Source organism: Aspergillus saccharolyticus, assembly GCF_003184585.1.
Source record: "Aspergillus saccharolyticus JOP 1030-1 unplaced genomic scaffold BP01scaffold_42, whole genome shotgun sequence".
Classification (NCBI taxonomy): domain Eukaryota; kingdom Fungi; phylum Ascomycota; class Eurotiomycetes; order Eurotiales; family Aspergillaceae; genus Aspergillus; species Aspergillus saccharolyticus.
Window position 1 is genome coordinate 87,291 of NW_020290652.1, and position 20,437 is coordinate 107,727.

A 20,437-nucleotide genomic window follows, 5' to 3' on the forward strand; every position below is an offset into this window, starting at 1 on the left:
TCTAGATGATCCGTTTCATTTTCCAGTCATGTTGTCAGATATTAACCAATTGTGGGGGGGAGGGGGTGTTGTGGAGAGATCACCGCGTTCATGTGTCGTACCATGCCGAGATCAATTCAGTCGGGATTGCGACAACAAGGATTGCTTCACATGTTTTGCACAAATCATTGATACGCATAACTAAAATCTTAACTCCTGCTGGACGGACTCTCACAAGCGCGGAGAACTGTCATTCTGCATAAACTCTGTATCTCAGCTTCAAGAGTAGAGTCAACCTCCTCTGTCTAAATCCAAGTCATTTTTTTTGCCCGGTGCCACTTAGGCCCGCCTTAGCGTTGAAAAGTAGATTGGTTGCCTTGGCTCTTGCCTGGTTGAGAGTAACTTAGTATTTGGGGCTAGAACTCTGGCCGCTTGGTACTCCGTAGTCGAAGAGTTGATCACCTCCATGGCATAGGACGTATTTACTCCCATCTCCCCCCTAATGCGATATTATCAGCTTTTCTTAGTATCCCGGTTATGTATCGAGACCTGTCGGTAGTGATTTACAAACTTCATTTTCCAAAGCTTGTTTGATTCTCAGGGTATATCTAAGCATAGGTTCAACTCTTCTCTCCCTCGCATTCAATTTCGAGGGAGGGGTAATAAACACTTCGACGCAAGGATACCTTGTACGTTTGGGATATGGAATAGATACATTACGGCCATGTCTACGGAGTATAGGTTGGAAACTCGTACTACCACAGTACGGAGGACCTACTCCGTAGTACCTGCAGTGCTCTCTCCCCTGAGTGACGGATCCAGCCAACAACAACAACTACCGCAATTGCGCAACTGCAGCAGAGCCCGGCGGTGGGCGGGGCATTCAGTCTTAGGTAGGCTTAGTGCCAGGAACCCGCCCCCAGTTGGACCCAATCACCGAATCTGAAAGGATTTCCCTCTACCCCTGAGGAGATTGGCCTCCACCCGCCATAAGAGCCAGACCGCGCGTTGGTTGATGGGGATTTGACAGATACCATGAACTAATCTTTCCACCACTCCCTCACTCCTGCCCGTAACCTTACGGTAATTGCTAGCCACCAGTGCGTAGTTGTATGTACGGTACCTTGGTATCGCTCAGGATTGAATTTACAACTGATTTAACTGCACCGCTTGACAACAAACCGCAGATTATAGACACACTAACAGGCAGAGTCAGTTGTCCTGTTCAGTATATTAGTTCTTTGGATGGTTTTACATTCGAATCATCGATTTGTGACCTGATTTGCCGACAGTAACGCAGCCATCTTTCACGCTCCTGGTCATATTTGTTTCTCTCTTGCGATACAGACAGACATGCATCAGGCTAGTAGTTTGGACCGTTGGGTGAATCAGCTATCTTCCCAAAGATCGAAGCATCACTGAAGGTATGATAGGGAGGATGTTTTCAGAGTCAAAAGCTGCCGTGATAATGTACTGGTGGTATCTCAGTTTCCCCCTAGAGCGTTGCCTTAGACCACCTTCTATGGTCTGTACAAATGGCTCGTCTTGAGAAAGCTGTGCCAAAGACCAGCTCCGACATTGTGACTTACAACCTCACAGAGGTAAGAACGTCCCCGGCATATGTTTACCTCGACCATCATACTTAGTCGTACCGTAGGTTGCAGGTGTGGTTGTGCCCTTTCTCCTGAGCTTGTACACCATATAATGCCCGGCTTCCCACCTTTACGGCTCCTCTTTATAGCCTGCTACTAATACCAAGTACGGAGAGGCGATTTCTCAGCGCTATGTAGGTTATTATGTATTGCTATTCTAGTGTTCTTTGAGAAACATGATAAATAGTATTTATGCTTTGACCGCAACGAATCTCTCCCGCCATCCTGCTGGTTTTCCGAATACGAGAACTATGGACCGCTCATACCCAAGTCCCCATACACCTGCACATCGGATGCCTCGAACACAAAGATGAAGGAAAGACAAGACATTCAAAATTTGTACTGAGGCTTTAGACCTGCGTCCAGCGTAATCATAAATCACGTGATCGGAATAAACAAGAACACCCATGCGCAGACATCTCCCATAATTGTACAAGAGCAAGTCACTCAATAAGTACACCATGAAACAAAGTCCAAGGAAGAAGTATCTCTGGTCCAAGGCACATAAGTTGTACGCTTGGATAGTCTTTCTAGCCGGGAAGTCCTTCAATGTTTTATGAAAGGCGCGGGGTGCCGTTGGCAAGAATATGCATTTGGTAAAATAACACATATGTCGAAAGTCCCTCTCCGTGTCGTGACATCTGCTGAAAATAACGGTTGACGTGAAAAGAAGTAGGTTTGCGAGGGACGGCTGGGATTATATGTTGGCCCAGCAAAATTCACATTTCTCATCCAGAGGGTGTCCGGAGGGTTGCATTGCCATTGTATGTTCGATTAAACATCCTACTGAATGGAGGATCTGACGGATATTCGTCACTAGGCTCGGTGGTGACACCATCGGCTCTGCGGATTTCCTCTTTCAGTGCACGCGTAACAACACCAGCGCGTACAACGAGGTCGCGAAGAGACTGTGTATCAAATGGGAGTTTCTTGCAGCGTGAAAGATGGGGGTTGGTGTGTGGAGATCCGTTTGCATTGCGCTGTTGATAGATTAGATCCAGCACAGAGTTCCGTTTTGTGGGAGCATCTCTGCAATCCTGACTAGGAGCAGTAGTAGGGCGAGTCTTTGTGTTATCCGAAAATGATAACCCCCAAGAACCTCCACTGACTGGTTTCCACGGGTCATTGGAATTCGAAGGATCGCCTTCTGATTCGTCGAAGCTGAAAGTGAGTGATGACGGCGACCCAGGCGGGGAGTCATTGCGGTCATCGTCATCCAGCGTAGCTAGATTCACGATACCTTCTGCCTCCTTCCAGAGCTCACAAGATGGACCTCGAACGAGGTTCAGGAAACTTCCTTGGTGCCGAAGGCGCTTAAGTTCTTCAACCAGCATTGTCAGTTCCTGGACCTGTCCGAACTGTCCATGGAGGCTAGCTTGACGTTCCAGTATGGCTGGAGGAACAACCATGCTGCGCCGAGGAATGTTCTTGCTCGATTCAATAGGCTCGGTGGCTGAAACCTCCTCAGAATCTTCGAAATCGAAATCGCTATCCCAGTCTTCACTGACACCTTTAGTTCCCAGACCCCAAGTCCCGAATTTGCTACCAGATGCCTGGCGCTGTTCGCTATTGCTTGTCGGTTCTCTGGTTACGGGAACGCTCTGACTCCGAAGGTGTAACGTGCTCGGAGCTTTCCTTCCGTGTGCGCGGCTGCCACGGGAGCCAGGCGTATGTTTTCCGTGAACCGTCCGAGGACGCCCGTCTGTTCCGGTACCCTCACGGTCGCTTTTAGGCTGCTCAGACCAGTCAAAGATGTTCATCTTCAGGGAAGTGTCGAAGACCTCGTGGTGGAGGCTGCGAGAACCCGATAGCACCGGCGGCTCTAATTGGACAGTAGTAGTTGAGGTCCTTGCGAGATGAATGTTATTCAGATGATACTGATTGTTCAAACTCGTTCTTGCCTGGCAAACGGGTCCAACGGTTTCACTCGGCAGCGCTGCCAATAAGCTGCGCGCATCTTCATCGTCCGTGAGATCAGACGGAAAGGATATATTGCTTTCATCTTCGTGGAGGTCTCGCGGCACGGTGGGGACTGGGGATGGCATGTTGTTGGGCGCCGCGTCCAAGTCACAGTCGGGTCCAGACAGATAATGCAACACGCTAGAAGGACATATGTCTGACCGCGCACTCTTCAGGGTGTTCCCCCCTCTCGAACCTACTGAAGGGGCGTCGAAAATGGTTTCAATTCGAGGCGCATAAAGAGCCTGGTTGCTGTTGGTGGTCACATGTGTCCGGATTGAGTCAAAAGCCGTATCGCTTAGGAAGTCTGTTTCATCCTCGTCACCAGAGGTGAAAACATTCGTTTCATCAGATCCGAGTATCGTGGAAGCGAGCTCTGATGTAGCTATGGAATGTCGCTTGGGCCGCTGACGAATTGAATGCTGGAATCTGGATAGTGGAACAGCGTCTGACGTAAGAGGGCGTGCACCGACATCCTGGAGATGAGTCATGTCGAATCTAAAATCTGGAAAATATGATGGTAGGGCCCTGTGTCGTGTCCCTAACATGTTTGTCATCAACGACATGGGAATCGCTGTTTGCGGAGTCGGCGACGGGCGGCTGAAAACCGCCGGGTCCGTGATGTTACGCCTCCCGCGGCGTTTGTTAGACAGTAGGATAGTTCCTTCCGTGTTCATACCAAAAGGAAGGGGCGTCGAGATCGCCCGTCTTTTCGAAAAGACCCCTGACCTGTGGTCAGTGCTTTTGAAGTTGAATGCGAAAATGGAAGATGTCGAGAGGCCTCGAGGATCTGTGTCCAAAGCAAGAGAAACTGAGCCACAATCTGCCCTTTCTGGTGGTATGTGATCTTCAGGCGATTGGGCAGCACTATTAGCAGAGTTGAATGGGTCACGAAACCGAACTGGTGAGCCAGGGTTTGATGCAATTGGGCTACTGGTCGTTGCAGGTTGCCTCGCTGTGATAGAGGTAGCCAAGATTAGCGCTGGGACATAGTCACTATCCGGTACTATTCGTCGCAGTCCTTGATCTCTTGGCTTTGTCGCTGTGGAGAACCTGCGAGCTACTCTTTCCGACAGTCCATCCAGGGTAGCACTTATGTAGGGTCGCCACGCATGAACCTCAGAGGGCGCAATTGCATTTTCAGAGATGATTGGAGAGCACATGACCAAGTTCGATTCAAGATTCAGGCTGTGTGTCGCCTTATGACCAACCTTTTCCACTTGCTGATAGCTGGTAGCAGGCCTGTGGAAACAGACAGTTACCGGAGTTGATGGCGCGGTGGCCAACGACGGTTCGATGTCGGCATGCTGCGACAAAGGCCGCCTGACCAGTTTATGAAACATGCGCTGCGTAGATGCCCGGGGACTGACCGGACTAGATGGCCCATTGGGTGATACACAAATATGCGATTGGCATGAGCTACGCTTTTCTGGCTGGAATGAAAACCGTCGCACCCAGGAGGATGATGGCCGCCGAATAGACTGCGAGGCGGTAGATGGGCTACCGTTCGCTAATAGTGGGGGGCCAGCCAACGTTTGTCCACGACGCCGCAGTCTGATACCTGCGAATGACGGCTTCCTCGAATGTTTCGATACCTCCGGTTGTGTTGTGTTTGAGAGTTCATCCTGCCCTCCTTTCGAAACTTCTGCTTCGAGAGGGGGCTCCGCAGCTGCAGTCGCCAATGGCCTGTGCAATGCCGGGCGTATCCAATTTGAGATTGGAGAAACCGGTATGTCTGTTGCCGCCGCATATTGATCATGGAGCGGGACGTCCCTCTTTCGGGACCTGCTGGGCTTGGATGGGCTTCGATCCACGCGACCAAACGCGAAACCGGTCGCTGCGATACCGAGAGTGCTAATGGCACATAGCTAAGAATAAATGGTGTCAGTCAGAAGCGCGTCTTGAGCGATTTCACGTTCTCGCCGAGCCGCAAGCATAGGTGACGGGCAAGGCAGGCAATGACAGCGACACTCGAGGACACTAAACTCACCGTTGATACATGCTCCATTCTCACAGGGCGCAGTAAACAGCGTCAAGTACTACGAAGCTTAGGTTCGCAGCATCGAAGTCACTTTTGGCTTGACCTCCCATCTGCATTATCATGCACGAGGAGATCAGCTAGCCTGGGACATATAGATAAGAGTGTGTGCGGAGGGAGGAATCGATGCCGAGGACAATTCGATCAGAGGTAAACAGCACGGATACTGAAAGTGCACCCAGAGAACCACTAATCTTGTAGGCAAACTCCTACAGCGCAGCACTCGGCGCTGTCACTGTGCGCTTAGATGTCGGAGGGTAACGGCGTATTGGCGCCAGTCCTAGAGGCGGGGGAATAGCCCAGGGAATGGGGGCAAAGGTTAGGAAAGGAATGTCGCAGTAAACTGAGAGGTGAGGAAATAAGGGCGGGCTTAATGTCAGCGACCGAATCTTCAAGTGACCCAGACAAATTGCAGATTCCCCGTCAGCTGAAGAGAGAAGGACAACGCGATAGGTACCTATTATCTGGGGAGAGAAGGGGAGGGGAGGGGGGAAGCAAAATCAAAAGAAGTGAAATCGAGTGGTGAAAGACAGGGAGCATCAGCAACAACCGTGCCGAAAGCACCAGCAGCGGAGCTTGAAGAAAGGTTAAGAATAATAAATCTTAAGAATATTAACAGAAGCCAGAGCCCGGTCATCGATCAGCACTTAAGCCCCAGCAGTGGGACACGGCGGCCACTTGCTTTTCCTTCCCACGGGCGAGCTTCTTCTGGTTCTAGTCTAAACCCAACCACTTAATGACTGGAGAGGAATGAATTAAGCTAGGAGTTCCCACCCCCAGCAACACCAGCACCCACTGCAGGGCGATTTCAACGAACGGATCGAAGATGGGATAGATGAGATCTTCGTCATAAATAGTAACAAATCGTCGCAGACTTAAAAAAGAAAAGAAGAATGAACGAATCCAGCAAGGCTGTAAGTTCATCGATAGCACGTTCTTCTCGTGCCCTTCAGGCCTACTATTTTCGACATAATCTGATCTCAGCGAAGAAGCCGCCAACAGCCGCGGAAATCCAGGGATCTATTTTGAATGAATACTTACTCGGAAAACGGCCGGTCAAACTGCCTGCAAATCGTCTACAGAGGAGAATCTAAGCATTACTCACCACCTTCCGGCCTATTTTCTATTCATTTTGTGACGCTTCCACCTCTACTAACGAATAAATAGGCTTCAGGGCATCATGGATCGATGCTTCGGAAGATTCAACAAAGGTACTAGTTACCGCCCTATCGACAGGCACCTTGACTCGATGCTACATGGCACTGACCGACTGATGTGGATGCAGTTCGGATGTTCGTTATCTCGAGGGGATGGAGCTGAAGAGGCCGGGGGGAGTAAACTCATCTTCCTTATCAAATTAAAATTACAATGGTGTAATCATGACGATGTGCAATCCTTGCACCCCAGCAGGAGCAACCACAACATTAGATTCCTAGCGTGCACGATCCTACCCTTACCCAGGGACTACTCCCGAACCTGTGCGCTTGGTTCACTTTCAACGCCAACCGTTCCCTTGAATCTTGGCATATTGGTTTTACGACCACAATTCATAAGCCGCCAAAGTAAATGAAAACAAGTTCTTGATTTGACGTTAAAAAAACAGCCAGTCAGATCTACTTAGCACCTACTGTGTAGGTTCTATGTGCTGATGTCTGTTTCCATCAGCCGCTGTTCAGACCTGAATAATACAATAAATTAATACTTAGTGCTGGGAGGTGACTGGACCAAGTGATTCCAACCATATATTCCTTCCTCTATTATCTTATGATGCAATGCAATGAATCCTTGGACAATCCTCTGGAATTCAAATTGCAATGCGCCCGGGCAGTGGACGGAGGGAGGGCACGCATTGTTTCGGAATGAGGGTCCGTTGGTGACATTAGGCCGTCCCATCCCCACTTTAGGACCTGTACTTACGGTGCCTAGTATGGGCAGCTCTCGGCTGGGCCGGCGTAAATCAAATTTTCGAGATTTAGATCGGTTGCTTACTTTTCTTGGTTTGGGTTTCTTGCTTAATATGGGAAAGAGATTTGGATCAAAACTCCAAACTGACAAACAGAGCGACCCAGATCGCATTAATTCTCAGCCCCGGACGGATGATCTCTGGACTGATATTGATAGACTTATTGAAGTAGTTGTAGCATGCCATCAGACTTCAGAGTTCAGGTACCTAGCAGTGGTTCCAGGGCACGGGTTTGAAGGGAACAAGCGGGATAGGTGATAGATACCTTTCTCCAGTCCCACCGCACGTTGTTTGTGTGTTATTCCTCTCTCTTAGCTCTTGGTCGAATTTTCCATCACCCTTCGTTTTCAATTCCGTCTCTGCACTCCCGGTTCTAGAGAATGACGACAGACCACACTGTCTATTACCCACCACGGGCGCAATCATTTTCCGAGGCTGGCAGGATTTCTCAAAAAGCGGTGATGGGGTTGATGAATGATTAAGTGAACGACTGAGGTTTTGCAGCACCTGATTTGTTCTCAGCTCCATCAACTCTGTAGAATATGATTTCAAGTGTGCAAGCATACATAATACAGCAGTGTTAGGTAGCACACTTTTATGCATCGCCCCTGAAAAGCGGTACTGTTGCAACTCCTAAGTATATAAACGACCAAAGGAGGTTGGTGAGGGAAACATAACTAGCGAGTTTAGTACGTCTCAGAAGTCAGATGTCAAATGCCAGGCCAGCAGTGTTCATCATTTAGTCTACTCCGTCGCTCTGAGCTTATTTGGTAGCCTCAAAGAAGATGAATACTACGGAGTAATCTAACAATCTTGACAGATCACAGAACGTGGGCTGCAGGTTTCTTTCCGGCCGAAGTGCTCCGCTCATCCTGGTCCGGCCGATAGTCGCTCGGTCGGGATGCAGCTTTTTCATAAGTTATCGATGTGTTCATGGTCTTGATCTGCTCACTTCAGATCCAAAGCTACTTGTGATTACTAGTCACTGACTCCTGTCTCTAATTCCCTATACGTACTCAAAGTAGTACTTAGAACAAGAATCACGGGGGCAGTTAAATTATTCATGTTCCCCGCTCCTTAATTATCCCATGCATGTAGGTTACCCTGTTGCAGGAGCATCAGTGCTTCTTACAATTTCCTAAAACGAGTCCGATACTCTTCTGTCATTGCCTGAGCAAGAGTATGTCCGAGTAGCTCTACAAAGGATTGGCCATAATTCTTATCCCAGTGTATCTTCATGTTTCATATCTACCGTTCTGGCCCCTTTGAAGGCAAAGACAAATATAAGCCCTTACTGAAGGTACCTTGGATCAACCGCCCGGTATGACTTCTCCCCAACGCTTCCTTGATCCGTCAAAAGCAGGAACACCCATCGCCCTTACTTCTCTGATCTAACTGATAGGTGCAACCAGGTAATCTCCTAGGCGATCCTGCAGCGAGCATATTCGTATTTCAATTGAAATCATCGCCGCTGTCGTGATTGAGGTGTGGGAAGGGGTTGGAGGGCTCACGATGGCTGAAATTATAATCATGCGCCCTTGTCTCCCTTGATAACATGAGCTATCATTAGCGAAATTAGCAGGGATTGCAGGGTCCTGTGAAGTATCTTGACGCAAATCACAAGAAGCTCAAATTGACCATCCTGACAATATCCTACCAAGTCTACCCAATGGGCTTCAAATAAGACCTTAGTGTGTTCACATCCGGTGGCCAAGCTGAGTAGGCTGGCGCCAAACATTCCTCAGCTTGGTATTGATTAGTTGACTAGCGTGAGCGCGGGTTATCAGCCACCCGGCTCACGGCGTTTTCGGTCTACTGTTCTTTTTTTTTTTTTTTTTTTTTTTTTTTTTTAATGTCAACGAAAAGGTCAAGCCTTTGGTGTGGTGTGCTATAAAGATGGAATGGGAAGTAACGGTCTCTCTAAAGTCTGAAAATTCTTAGGCATACGCCAGGCGCTCGCCAATGGTGATATAGTATCAGGAGCCAAAAGCCTGGCCTCGCGCGATGATTAGGTAGTACAGACTTAGTCACGCGGGTTTTGGTAGGCGGTCAGCATAAGCATTGCAAATTATCAGCTCATGTCATATGACCAAAATTGAACACCTTTAATCACATCCTCCTCTTTCTTAAAGGTAGCGACTGTAGAAGAGCTCAGGGTTTTAGATACATCACTAAAGTGAATTGCTTTGTGGGTTCAAAATTGCGACAATGTGCAAGAATCTAGGATCACCTACCGGTACGTCCTTGTTGTAAGGTTCACGCTCCCTGTTCGCTGGTTTTGAAGTACCGGCTGGGCCGACCCCACCTAGCCGCCACCTCAAAGCTCTTCATGCGGTCAAGGTCCCGCAAAAAAAGTGGTCATCAATCTGCTTTGACAAGAAGACACATTCCACAATAACTCTCTAGCCATCAAAGGGAACATTCTTTTGAGGCGGCTGCTGCACGTTTTGGTTTAACCACTGATACTCCTTTTGCTCCTTGAACCTGGTCCTCAGTTGATTAGGCCTCGATTTTCCCATCGCAATGGAGGCTGAAATTCAGGCACAGATTCCTGGCATCGACCATGTTATATCCGAATATTCTGTGGTAGGCACTACCCAAGAAGCTTGTTGACAGTCTCATCAGAGAACTGTCGCTGAATTTTCCGTAGGGCTACTTAACTCATGCATCCAAAGCCTATGTTGAAGATGCAAGTGCTCCGTCCCCGTTGGCTGAAGCAGCCGACATGGTCACAGAGCTTTTGATGTCTGCCTCAGGAAACTTCTCTCCTGAGAATGAGAAGGCCATTCGGAATCTCGTTGGAAAGTTCATCTCTTCTCTCAGCGCGTCTGATGGCGTAAATGCAGAGCGCAGACAGATGCCTTTCGCTGCAAAAAAGCTCGACCAGGCGATCAATGTCGGTTCTCAAAAGAACATCTCTTCGACATTGGGCCTTGCCGGAGGCAATGTTGATCTAGAGTCTGCCAACGCCAGAAAAGTGGAGTCTCGCGTTGACCGCAAGAAACTAGAGAAGGCAGAACGAAAGATTCGTGCCAAGCAGGAAAAGAAGCAGATGAAGACGGTGCAGTATGAATCATCCCGCCTACTGACTCAACCTGATAGCACTATGTCGTACGAGGAATTTTTCATGGCTGTTAATCCTCTTCAATTGGGTTCTGACTCCCAGTCAAAGAGCAAGGATATCAAGGTTGATAGCATTGATATCTCTGTTGGTGGCCACCGTATCTTGACCGATGCCTCATTGACATTGGCTTATGGTCGACGATATGGTCTCGTGGGCCAAAACGGTATCGGAAAAAGTACTCTACTTCGAGCCCTAAGTCGCCGTGAAGTGGCGATTCCCAGTCACATTTCCATTCTTCATGTTGAACAGGAAGTATGTCTGATCGTTTGCTCTCAAGCATCGAACAACCATGGTCTGCTAACTCTAGTATAGATCACGGGTGATGATACTCCTGCTCTTCAAGCAGTTTTGGATGCTGACGTCTGGCGCAAGCGTCTCTTGGCTGACCTCGAGGTTAGACTTTCCAATTACTTCCTATCAATCCATATGTCTGACTTGTCTTCAGAAAATCTCCAGGCAGCTTACTGAGATTGAGGCGGAGAGATCTTCAATGGCAGACACTTCAAAGGACGCTGCTAGACTTGACCACGAAAGGGAAGGCTTGGACATCACATTGAATGATATCCATGCAAAACTTGCAGAAATGGAGTCGGACAAGGCCGAGTCTCGTGCAGCCAGTATCCTTGCTGGTCTTGGTTTCTCACCTGAAAGGCAGCAGTTCGCGACGAAAACCTTTTCAGGTGGTTGGCGAATGAGATTGGCTTTGGCCCGGGCACTTTTTTGCGAGCCGGATTTACTTCTGTTGGACGGTATTATCCATTCGCCTCCACATCTATTATAATCTAGCAGGTATACTAATCGTGCTCAGAACCGTCCAACATGCTGGATGTGCCTTCTATCACCTTCCTATCCAACTATCTGCAAACTTACCCAAGCACCATCCTTGTGGTCTCCCATGATCGTGCCTTCTTAAATGAGGTCGCCACGGACATCATGCATCAACATTCCGAGAGACTCGACTACTACAAGGGTGCCAATTTCGGTGAGTATCTCGATGCGGTGGTAGTTGAGAATGCAAAAGCTGATGATGATGGAGATTCTTTCTATGCGACCAAAGAAGAGCGGAAAAAGAACGCGAAGCGTGAATATGAGAAACAAATGGCCGAGCGCGCACATTTACAGGGTATGTATCTCTGTCACTGATTTCTGCCGTACCAAAGCTTACCTACCTGATCAGCATTCATCGACAAATTCCGCTACAATGCCGCCAAGTCCTCTGAGGCGCAGTCCAGGATCAAGAAGCTGGAAAGAATGCCCATTTTGGAAGCCCCGGAAAGTGATTATGTCGTTCACTTCAAATTTCCAGATGTTGAGAAGCTTTCTCCCCCTATTGTACAGATGACGGACGTCTCCTTCGGATATTCGAATGACAGACCACTTCTCAAGAATATTGACCTCGATGTACAGCTTGACTCACGTATTGGAATTGTTGGACCTAACGGTGCGGGTAAAACCACTGTGCTCAAGCTACTGACGGCTCAACTCCAGCCAACATCTGGTTTCATTTCTCAGCATGCCAGGTTGCGCATCGGTTATTTCGCACAGCACCACGTGGATGCCTTGGATTTGACGACTAGCGCAGTGAGCTTCATGGCAAAAACATATCCAGGAAAGACAGACGAGGAATATCGGCGACACCTTGGAGCGTATGTAAAGACCTTCTTTTATTTTCGCCTTTATATTAACCGTCTTCTGTTTGCACCTCACGTACACTGACATTTGCCTCTTCCGGATTATAGTTTTGGTATCACCGGAATGACTGGCCTTCAACGCATGGAGCTTTTGTCAGGAGGCCAAAAGTCCCGCGTCGCGTTTGCCTGCCTGTCTTTGACCAACCCACACATTTTAGTTTTGGACGAACCTTCTAATCATCTGGATATTGAAGGTATGGATGCGCTGTCCGAGGCTCTGCAAAACTTTGAGGGTGGTGTAGTGATGGTCTCCCATGATGTGACAATGCTTCAAAATGTCTGCACCAGTTTGTGGGTCTGCGACAAGGGCACAGTACATAAGTTCGATGGCACGGTGAATGCTTACAAGAAGTTGATTACTGCTCAAGCCAATGAGGCAGGAGTGGCCGCTCCCCACTAATATAGACACCGAATGTGCTAAAAGAATCAAATACCAATACTGATGCAATTGACACTGCCACATATGTGTTCTCGTATGATGGAGCTTGCAATAGAACAAAACTTCTTGGACCAAGTACTGAGCATCACTTTAGAAAATGTCTCACTAAAGAAGTATTCATGTACACGATATTTGCTGTACCTATCGTATATGGGCTAGATTGATCGTGAGTTGTCAGGAAAGGAGGGTGCAGATAAGGGCAAAGGAAGTGGGCTGTAACTAACTAGTTAGTTGAGTTGGTTAATTTAGATAACACTTAACTAGTTAACTTAGGCCCGCTGTTGCTTATGTAATAGAGACCACCCGTGGTCTGCAACCACCTTCTGAACGTCTTCTCAACATAGGTTGACGGTTAAGTAGTGGGTGCTTGGTTCAGATATGTAACTCCCGTTACATGCTTCACTAATAAGCACAATATCCGATCCCTGTTTACAGATAATAGTGCAAATATTGACCCCCCTTACGGACCAGTGATAGACACACTCACAACCATAATCTGCGGCATTATGAGATGCAGGGATGGAGATGAGTCGTTCGATCATATTGCCCCTCTACTTTCACCGGATTCGTCGGCCACGAGAGTGTCACCAGGCGAAGATGGAAACGCCCGATCTTACCCGCCTAGCAAAAAAGCTAGGGGAGACTGGTTCATATGGTCCATGACATTCTCGGCTGGAATTAGTGGGCTTCTATTTGGTTACGAGTAGGTGGTGGTTAATTCCTGCCAGCTCGTGCATGAGGATCCATTCGCCGAACATGAAGCTGTTTGATAGCTAAGTAGCTGACATCCAGGCCTAAAGCACAGGTGTCATATCAGCAACACTCGTATCCATCGGTTCGGACCTTTCTAATCGTCCGCTTACCACTCTAGACAAGAGTCTTGTAACCTCATGCACGAGTTTGCTTGCCTTGGTCGCAAGCCCTTTGGCGGGTATATTGGCAGATAAACTCGGTCGCAGGAAGGTTATATTTATTGCGGATGTGCTTTTCACCTTGGGGGCTGTCACACAAGCTACCGCCGACACCGTCTGGGCTATGATAATAGGGAGAAGTGTTGTAGGCTTGGCTGTTGGTGCAGCGAGCTTGGTTACACCATTGTATGTCACATAACTCGGGCTGACCCGTCCCATTTCGCGAAAACAGATGCAGGGGATCTGTTTTACAATATATTCAAGCTAATGATTGCTTCAGATATATATCAGAATTGGCGCCATCTCACGAGCGGGGTAGATTGGTGACAATCCTGTGCTTACTTATCACTGGTGGACAAGTCATAGCCTATATCGTTGGCTGGCTTTTTTCCAATGCAGCTGGTGGTTGGCGGTATATTGTCGGCCTTGGGATGCTGCCTGCTATCATTCAAGGCATCACTGTTGTGGCCCTACCCGAAACTCCACGATGGTTGGTACAAGCAGGCTTCGAAGATGCAGCTACATATGTCCTGTCTAAAGTCTATCAGGATTACGAGGACAGCGTCCAGTTGGTCGAGGCCATCTTGCTTGGTATCCAGCAGGAACTTGCTGAAGAAACTGATACAAGAGCCAGCAAGGCACCCGGAGAGCATGAAAACTGGATTGCGGATGCCACCCATCGCACCCGTAATCTCTTTCTTGTTGGTGGTAATCGCAGGGCATTGATGATAGCAGTCATGCTTCAAGTCCTACAGCAACTGGCCGGGTTCAATTCTCTAATGTACTTCTCGAGCACACTTTTTGCGATTCTTTCTTTCTCCTCCCCTACACTTACCGCATTATCAGTTGCGGTGACCAACTTCGTTTTCACGCTGTTCGCATGTGTATACATTGACAGGATTGGCCGACGACGCATTCTTCTCTATTCAATCCCTGTCATGTCCTTGTCGCTCGTTGCTTGCGCTATGGCCTTTGGATCTTTACCGTTACCTTTGTCATTGTCCGAACCCAAACGGACAGACAAAGCCGATGCTGCAACGATCAAAGATTCCTTTCTCCCTGTTACAGTCCTTATGTGTCTCACGATTTACACAGCTTCATACGCTTTCGGTCTCGGTAATGTTCCTTGGCAACAGTCGGAACTCTTTCCCTTGAACGTACGCTCGTTAGGCTCGTCTCTTGCAACGGCCACTAATTGGGCATCTAATTTCATCGTTGGGTTAACATTCTTACCGATGATGGAATGGCTATCACCGGCGTGGACTTTCGCGGCCTATGCGGCTGTATGTGTATTGGGGTGGATTGTCGTGTGGGCTATCTACCCTGAGATGAGTGGGCTCAGTCTTGAAGAGGTGAAAGATCTCCTGGCGGACGGCTGGGGGGTACAAGAGAGTCTGGGACGAGGTTACGGTTCTCACTGAGTAGGCACAGAGTGCTAGACTAGATACTAAGTCCATGAGTCTTCCCGTAGACAGTTTCCCCGAATGATGGATCGATCTGGGCTTGACCCAGCTGGAGTCTGCCTTGGGGACGCAGTCCATCCAGTTTTTGCCTGCAAGTAATGAATACAACTGAGTCGTGTGAGATTCATGTTCGCCAAAAGATGCAAGGGCTCTTAGCCGATAGTTTTTAGCCGATGGTTCTTTAAAATCCACCCATCGCCCAATCATTGTCATTTCATCAGGAACATTACTCCCTCGTAACCATGGATGCATTCAAAGTCGGTCTGAAAATCGAAAGGCGGCCAACCATCGGCAAACCACATGTCTTGGTCCTCTGCGACACTTGCACTGGTCTTAACCGGGAATAGCGGTAGTTCCACATAACTGGATCAATAGAGCAGGAAACAAATGCGGTACCAGCGGGAAACCCCCCTTGCACACCAGAGATGGGCTCTGCAAAGCCCCTCACGAGATAAGGAGTGTTCTCGACGGGACCGTGGGTTAGCCGAATGCCTCGATAATATGTCCGATTCGTATCTGAGCCTTAGGTCGAAATCATCGTATGGAATAATGGAGGCCAGTCCATGGGGTCGGTGCTCGATTCAAGCCGGAGACTCTGTGCACCGACATGTAAGGCTCGTCAGAAGGATATCGTGACGGAATGAATCCACTCACCATGGGTTCAACTAAATCCAGATGGGTTTCCAGATCTGCGCAGCTTTGCCGGTTCTCAAGGACGCTTAACGTTGTTGGGTACGGGTGTATGCATGCTACATGGTGCCACAAGGTTATCAGTTTAATTAAACTCGTCTCCCGAGATAACTAGTGTTTGTGCAGGCCTACAGTAGTATCCGCACCAGCTATGGTTGAGCTGCGTATTCTTGATCACAAAATTCCCCAAGGACGAAGCCTAGTATATTGCTGCAAAGATGTATCAGGGATATAGAAGATCGCTTCGACTGGGTTGAGAAGATGACGTTGCCAAACACTGCGTATATGTGTGGTGCTTTGAAGATCTAGCTTCTAGATGTTGATGAATGGTTCGGCAGTATCAATCTCGAAAGCACAGGCAACGGCTACGTTGTAATCACTGCGAAGATGACAGAAGACCATGGAAGGGCCCATGGCTAATTCAGTGAGGCACTTCGTTTCTTGATAAGCTCATTCCGATTTCTCATGGGAGGACGAAGTGTGACATACCGATTGAACCCCACAGAACAAGGCGGAGGGCGGATCTGTTCTTCGTAGCCCGTACCCACTAACGGGCCTATTCAGAGAAATGGAATGACCAAGTAGGTCTCGCAATCGTTGAAGATTCTTCGTAGTGGACCCCTTCAGCTTCGAAGAGACATAAGATCCAGAAGCATATTCCGCAACACCTCCAACCAGAGTGTCTGTGTTTGCCCTTAACCGAATGTGAACTGAACCTTTTGAGACAGGACTCTGGACCGCGTCTGGTTTCTTACCTTCAGCTCAGCCGAGGAGTGCCCTTCTGGCACGTCATAAAGGTCTTTAAACCGTGCGCGCTAGATAGTTGACTGGGCCGGAAGTATCTTTGCCGCTAGTAAGCAGCAGCACGAAGAAAAGTAGATAACATCGGTGTCTTCTATCAATAGACAAGCAATATATTGTACTATCTAAATAAAGTTAGAGAGCCGGCGCAGGAATTATGCCATGTTCAGTAAGGTAGGTACCTCAGTTGGCAGTCGTAAGAAAAAGATTCAAGGGATTCTTTGGTTATACCATCCGAACCGGTTCGTTTAAAAATATGTTTGCTGCTCGGCTCTGAGGTTGTTTCCAGGTGCAAGCAGTGTCAGTGAGGCAGGTTGTGTGGATATGTGACAGGGACGAATACGTTCGGAGGAGGTTATGTGGGATGCAGTGAATAATGCAGTCCTGGCCATGGGAGATGCTAAGGTATAAATTTACCGAAGAGAATCAAAACTGGTCCTGAGTCCTGCCAGAAGTAAAACCCGTCAGTAGAAGGACACGACAAGCCGTAAAGTCCCTGCCCGTTTTCAACATACTAAGACATACCATTCTCTAGTGCCCTCATCTGCACATGGCTGCTTTTTCAAAAGAGCTGAATCTTGTCCCCTGCCCTTGCCACTTATTTAGATCATGTTTGATCTCAAGCACTCGCTCATCTCGAGGTCATGTGCCTTTCAGAGTGTCAGACAAGGTGAATCTGAATACATACATGTTTGAAAAAACTGAGTTCTGTTGCTATTGCTTTCAAGGCACAATTAATGAAGGAGAAGGAAAATTCAGAGCCAGAGGATCGGACAATCACTGACAGGAGCTCGATCGAACCATTAATGAATTACAATAAGAAGCGAATGATAAAGCTGGCGAAGAACACAGGTCCTACTCTTCGATATCCTTCACCTTCTCCCATTGCCCCTTAAGGTTCTCCTTCCATAGACTGACTTTATTATCCCCTCCACTCACTGCAAGTATGTTGCCGCTTGGGCTCCAGCTTACCCTCCACAGGACAGTGTCGAATTCGAGTTGCTGACTGATCCACTGCCCAGCGTTGGATGCATCCGAGGTCCAGATCCGGACAGTCTTGTCTTGCGAAGCGGATGCGATGTAGGACTTGGAAAGGATGCTAGGCGACCAAGCGACGTCTCGAACCCAATCAGAGTGGCCTTCTAGCGACTGGGTGAGATTGTATGATTTAGAGTCAGGGCTTCATCATTGTGGCATATTAGCTAACAGTCGTTTTTTACGGTGAGGAGCAAGTGGCTTACTTATAATCCCAAATCTTGAGCAAGTTATCGCTTCCACCCGTCACGAACCTGCGCTGCTGGCCAAACCCAGGGTTGGCGCTGATTAAACTTCCAGGGGCTGCAGCAGGTGCCCAACTGATGGAGTTCACGCCCATGCCATGCGCATGAAAGATTTGATGAGTCCAGCTGTTATCACGGAATTCAAGGACGCTAACGTGACCGTCCGAGGAGGCGCAGGCCAAGACACAACCGTTTTCATGAGGAGCCCAGGATACCATGTTCACCGAAGCAGTATGAAGCGAGAAGTCGAAGACTTTAGTCCAGACACCACTGCCGATGGGGGATGTCGTGTTCTGATTTTGCTCACGCCAAATAAGCACTTTTCCATCATAGGAGGAGGATGCCAGAATAGTGCCAAATTTCGGATGCGCCTAGATGGTTTCAATTGGGATGTGAGATCAGTGATACGCCGGGGAAGAGTCAGATGAAGCTCATGAGGTTTCGGCTTGGTCAATAACGTACCCATGCAACACACCAGACGGCTCCTTCATGGCTGGGTCATTTTAGCCGGGTCAAAATCATGATTTGCGCGTTTATGTTTGTGCGCGTGTGTTTGTATAAGCCTCTTACCCTTTCAAAGTTTCAATCAGTCGGTGTGTCTCGCCTTCAATTTCGAAAATCTTGATCGTCTTGTCTGAGGAGCATGTCGCCAATCTGCGGCCATAGTAATCCAGCCCAGCGTCGTGCTACAGCGCAACCCAGTCAGTCCCTGAAAGTGCTAAGTAAAGCTACTGTGACTATCAAATCACAAGGAAGATTCTCGCCCGTTTCCAACATACAATCATATCATCGTGTCCGGAATTGGAAATCACTTGCGCAGCCGCCTAGATGTTTCGTGGAGTGCTGTGTTAACAGGGTTTCTCAGGAAAGGAGAAGATAGACACACCATTATTTTCAAATGGGTGGATCCGATGTGAAAAATAGACAATTGGCGGCAGGAAGTACACTCGTAGTTGTTGGGGATGTGATGCAGGTTTTGACGGAAGGAAGGCAAGAGGGCAGGACGTAATAGGAGGAGGAACAGCAGTCACAGCAGCAAAACATCGCCAGCTTGTCCGTTTCGCGGCCAGTCAGCCGCAGCCCGATCTTATCTTATCGGCTCAGTCATCCATCTCTGATCCTGCCTGTTCCCAATCAGGCGATGAGGGCCTCGGTTGACTGTGTGCACTATGGCTATTTGCTTCGTTATCTCTTAGTGCTTGCTCATCAAATCTTGAATCATGAAATATAACAGGTACTGTTTGTTCAAAACAGAGTCTTATCCTATCCTACTCATGCGAACCTGTGTCAGTCGATGGCGACAGGTCTATCGGTTTGGCAGTGTAACCTCAAGCTTCTTAGCATCCTAGTTACTAAGCTGCCTGTCCATCCGTGATCATGCTTCAGGTAACTCTTGGAATGATTCGATGGATTCAAAATATAGCTTCATAGTATCATTCAATTGGGTTCTGGAGGTAACCGTTGTCTTCCTGCAAGGGATAACAATAATAGGAACCAAGAATTTATAGTATGCTTAGTATGAAAGTCAATAAACTATACTATTGTGACGAATCTTGATTTAGACCTATATCTTGATTCTTCATTGTGTAACCTATATCTAAGCATTCTTGTCCACACATTTGATTGATAGTCAGGGCTAGATCAGATATTATTATGGTAATAGAACCATTGACTGTAGAACACGATCTGTCTACACTACTAGCAGAATCTGTCCGTACTCATTTACACAATTCTAGCCTAGAAAGCTGTTGGACTCGGTCCTGCACGGTGGATTGGCTAGCGGCCACGAAACCGACGAATACGAATCTCACCTCAGGACGTCTATTTTGTTGCTCGTTGGCATTTCTACATAAGCGGCAGGCAGGCTGTGAATCCCGGGCCTTGCGGAATTGAAATACTAGGCACGTTAGATTCGAATTTGAATCACTTTTATTTGCTTTATGTCATCATGCGAAGATTGGTTATTCAATGGAGATCCGCAGTCTCGGCAGTTCTAGAAGAAATATCAAAAGCAAGGTAACCTCCGAACCCGGTCCGTGTACACAATCCCAGAACAAAAGGCATGACCACAAAGAAAAGACGAATTCAAAAGAAAAGTCAATGAAGGGGATCCAGCTAAGCAGGTCTCGTACATGGAAGAATATAAGATCAGCTTGGTCCTCATGGATGACCCATTAAACCCCGAATGAGAGGAGAACATGCGGACAAATGCTGACTGCCCGAGAGAAGAACATGGTAGAATTTGAAAGAATTTGATAGACGCCTGTCCTGGCTGTAAAATATTCATTAGAGAAATCATAAATAAGGTTGATGATACATGAACTACTCTCCGCATTGGAATTGGGCAGAGCAGAGCGAAGTGGAACAGACTTCCAGGAAAGCAGCCGAGACGTCATGTTTGAGGGAGATACTATGCCATAAGCGGTCTGCATCATCCCAGGCCAAGT

The 20,437-nt window shown here is 48.0% G+C and overlaps 4 protein-coding genes across 4 annotated transcripts; 2 read left to right on the forward strand and 2 right to left on the reverse strand.

Annotated features, from left to right (window-relative positions):
- Window positions 1-2,359: 2,359 nt before the first annotated feature.
- BP01DRAFT_368696 (uncharacterized protein) lies at window positions 2,360-5,598 on the reverse strand (the record flags this gene model as incomplete). The annotated part of the gene is made up of 2 exons (XM_025576512.1): window positions 2,360-5,458; window positions 5,581-5,598. 2 exons carry the CDS (start codon window positions 5,596-5,598, stop codon window positions 2,360-2,362), a joined length of 3,117 nt encoding a protein of 1,038 aa, XP_025427791.1.
- Window positions 5,599-9,710: 4,112 nt separating this feature from the next.
- Window positions 9,711-12,862, forward strand: BP01DRAFT_360003 (putative AAA family ATPase GCN20). Its single transcript, XM_025575813.1, has 8 exons — window positions 9,711-10,177; window positions 10,242-10,967; window positions 11,028-11,108; window positions 11,161-11,464; window positions 11,524-11,697; window positions 11,752-11,838; window positions 11,893-12,361; window positions 12,455-12,862. The coding sequence occupies exons 1-8, from the start codon at window positions 10,115-10,117 to the stop codon at window positions 12,804-12,806; spliced, it is 2,256 nt and encodes a 751-aa protein (XP_025427792.1). The 5' UTR covers window positions 9,711-10,114; the 3' UTR covers window positions 12,807-12,862.
- A 578-nt stretch (window positions 12,863-13,440) lies between these two features.
- Window positions 13,441-15,319, forward strand: BP01DRAFT_360005 (putative MFS myo-inositol transporter). Its single transcript, XM_025575814.1, has 3 exons — window positions 13,441-13,548; window positions 13,646-13,942; window positions 14,037-15,319. Exons 1-3 carry the CDS (start codon window positions 13,505-13,507, stop codon window positions 15,175-15,177), a joined length of 1,482 nt encoding a protein of 493 aa, XP_025427793.1. The 5' UTR covers window positions 13,441-13,504; the 3' UTR covers window positions 15,178-15,319.
- A 1,928-nt stretch (window positions 15,320-17,247) lies between these two features.
- sec13 (GTPase-activating protein SEC13) lies at window positions 17,248-19,015 on the reverse strand. The gene is made up of 6 exons (XM_025575815.1): window positions 18,877-19,015; window positions 18,770-18,814; window positions 18,561-18,676; window positions 18,453-18,483; window positions 17,952-18,361; window positions 17,248-17,890 (listed from the first exon to the last, which is right to left on the reverse strand). The coding sequence occupies exons 1-6, from the start codon at window positions 18,877-18,879 to the stop codon at window positions 17,566-17,568; spliced, it is 930 nt and encodes a 309-aa protein (XP_025427794.1). The 5' UTR covers window positions 18,880-19,015; the 3' UTR covers window positions 17,248-17,565.
- Between the last annotated feature and the right edge of the window lie 1,422 nt (window positions 19,016-20,437).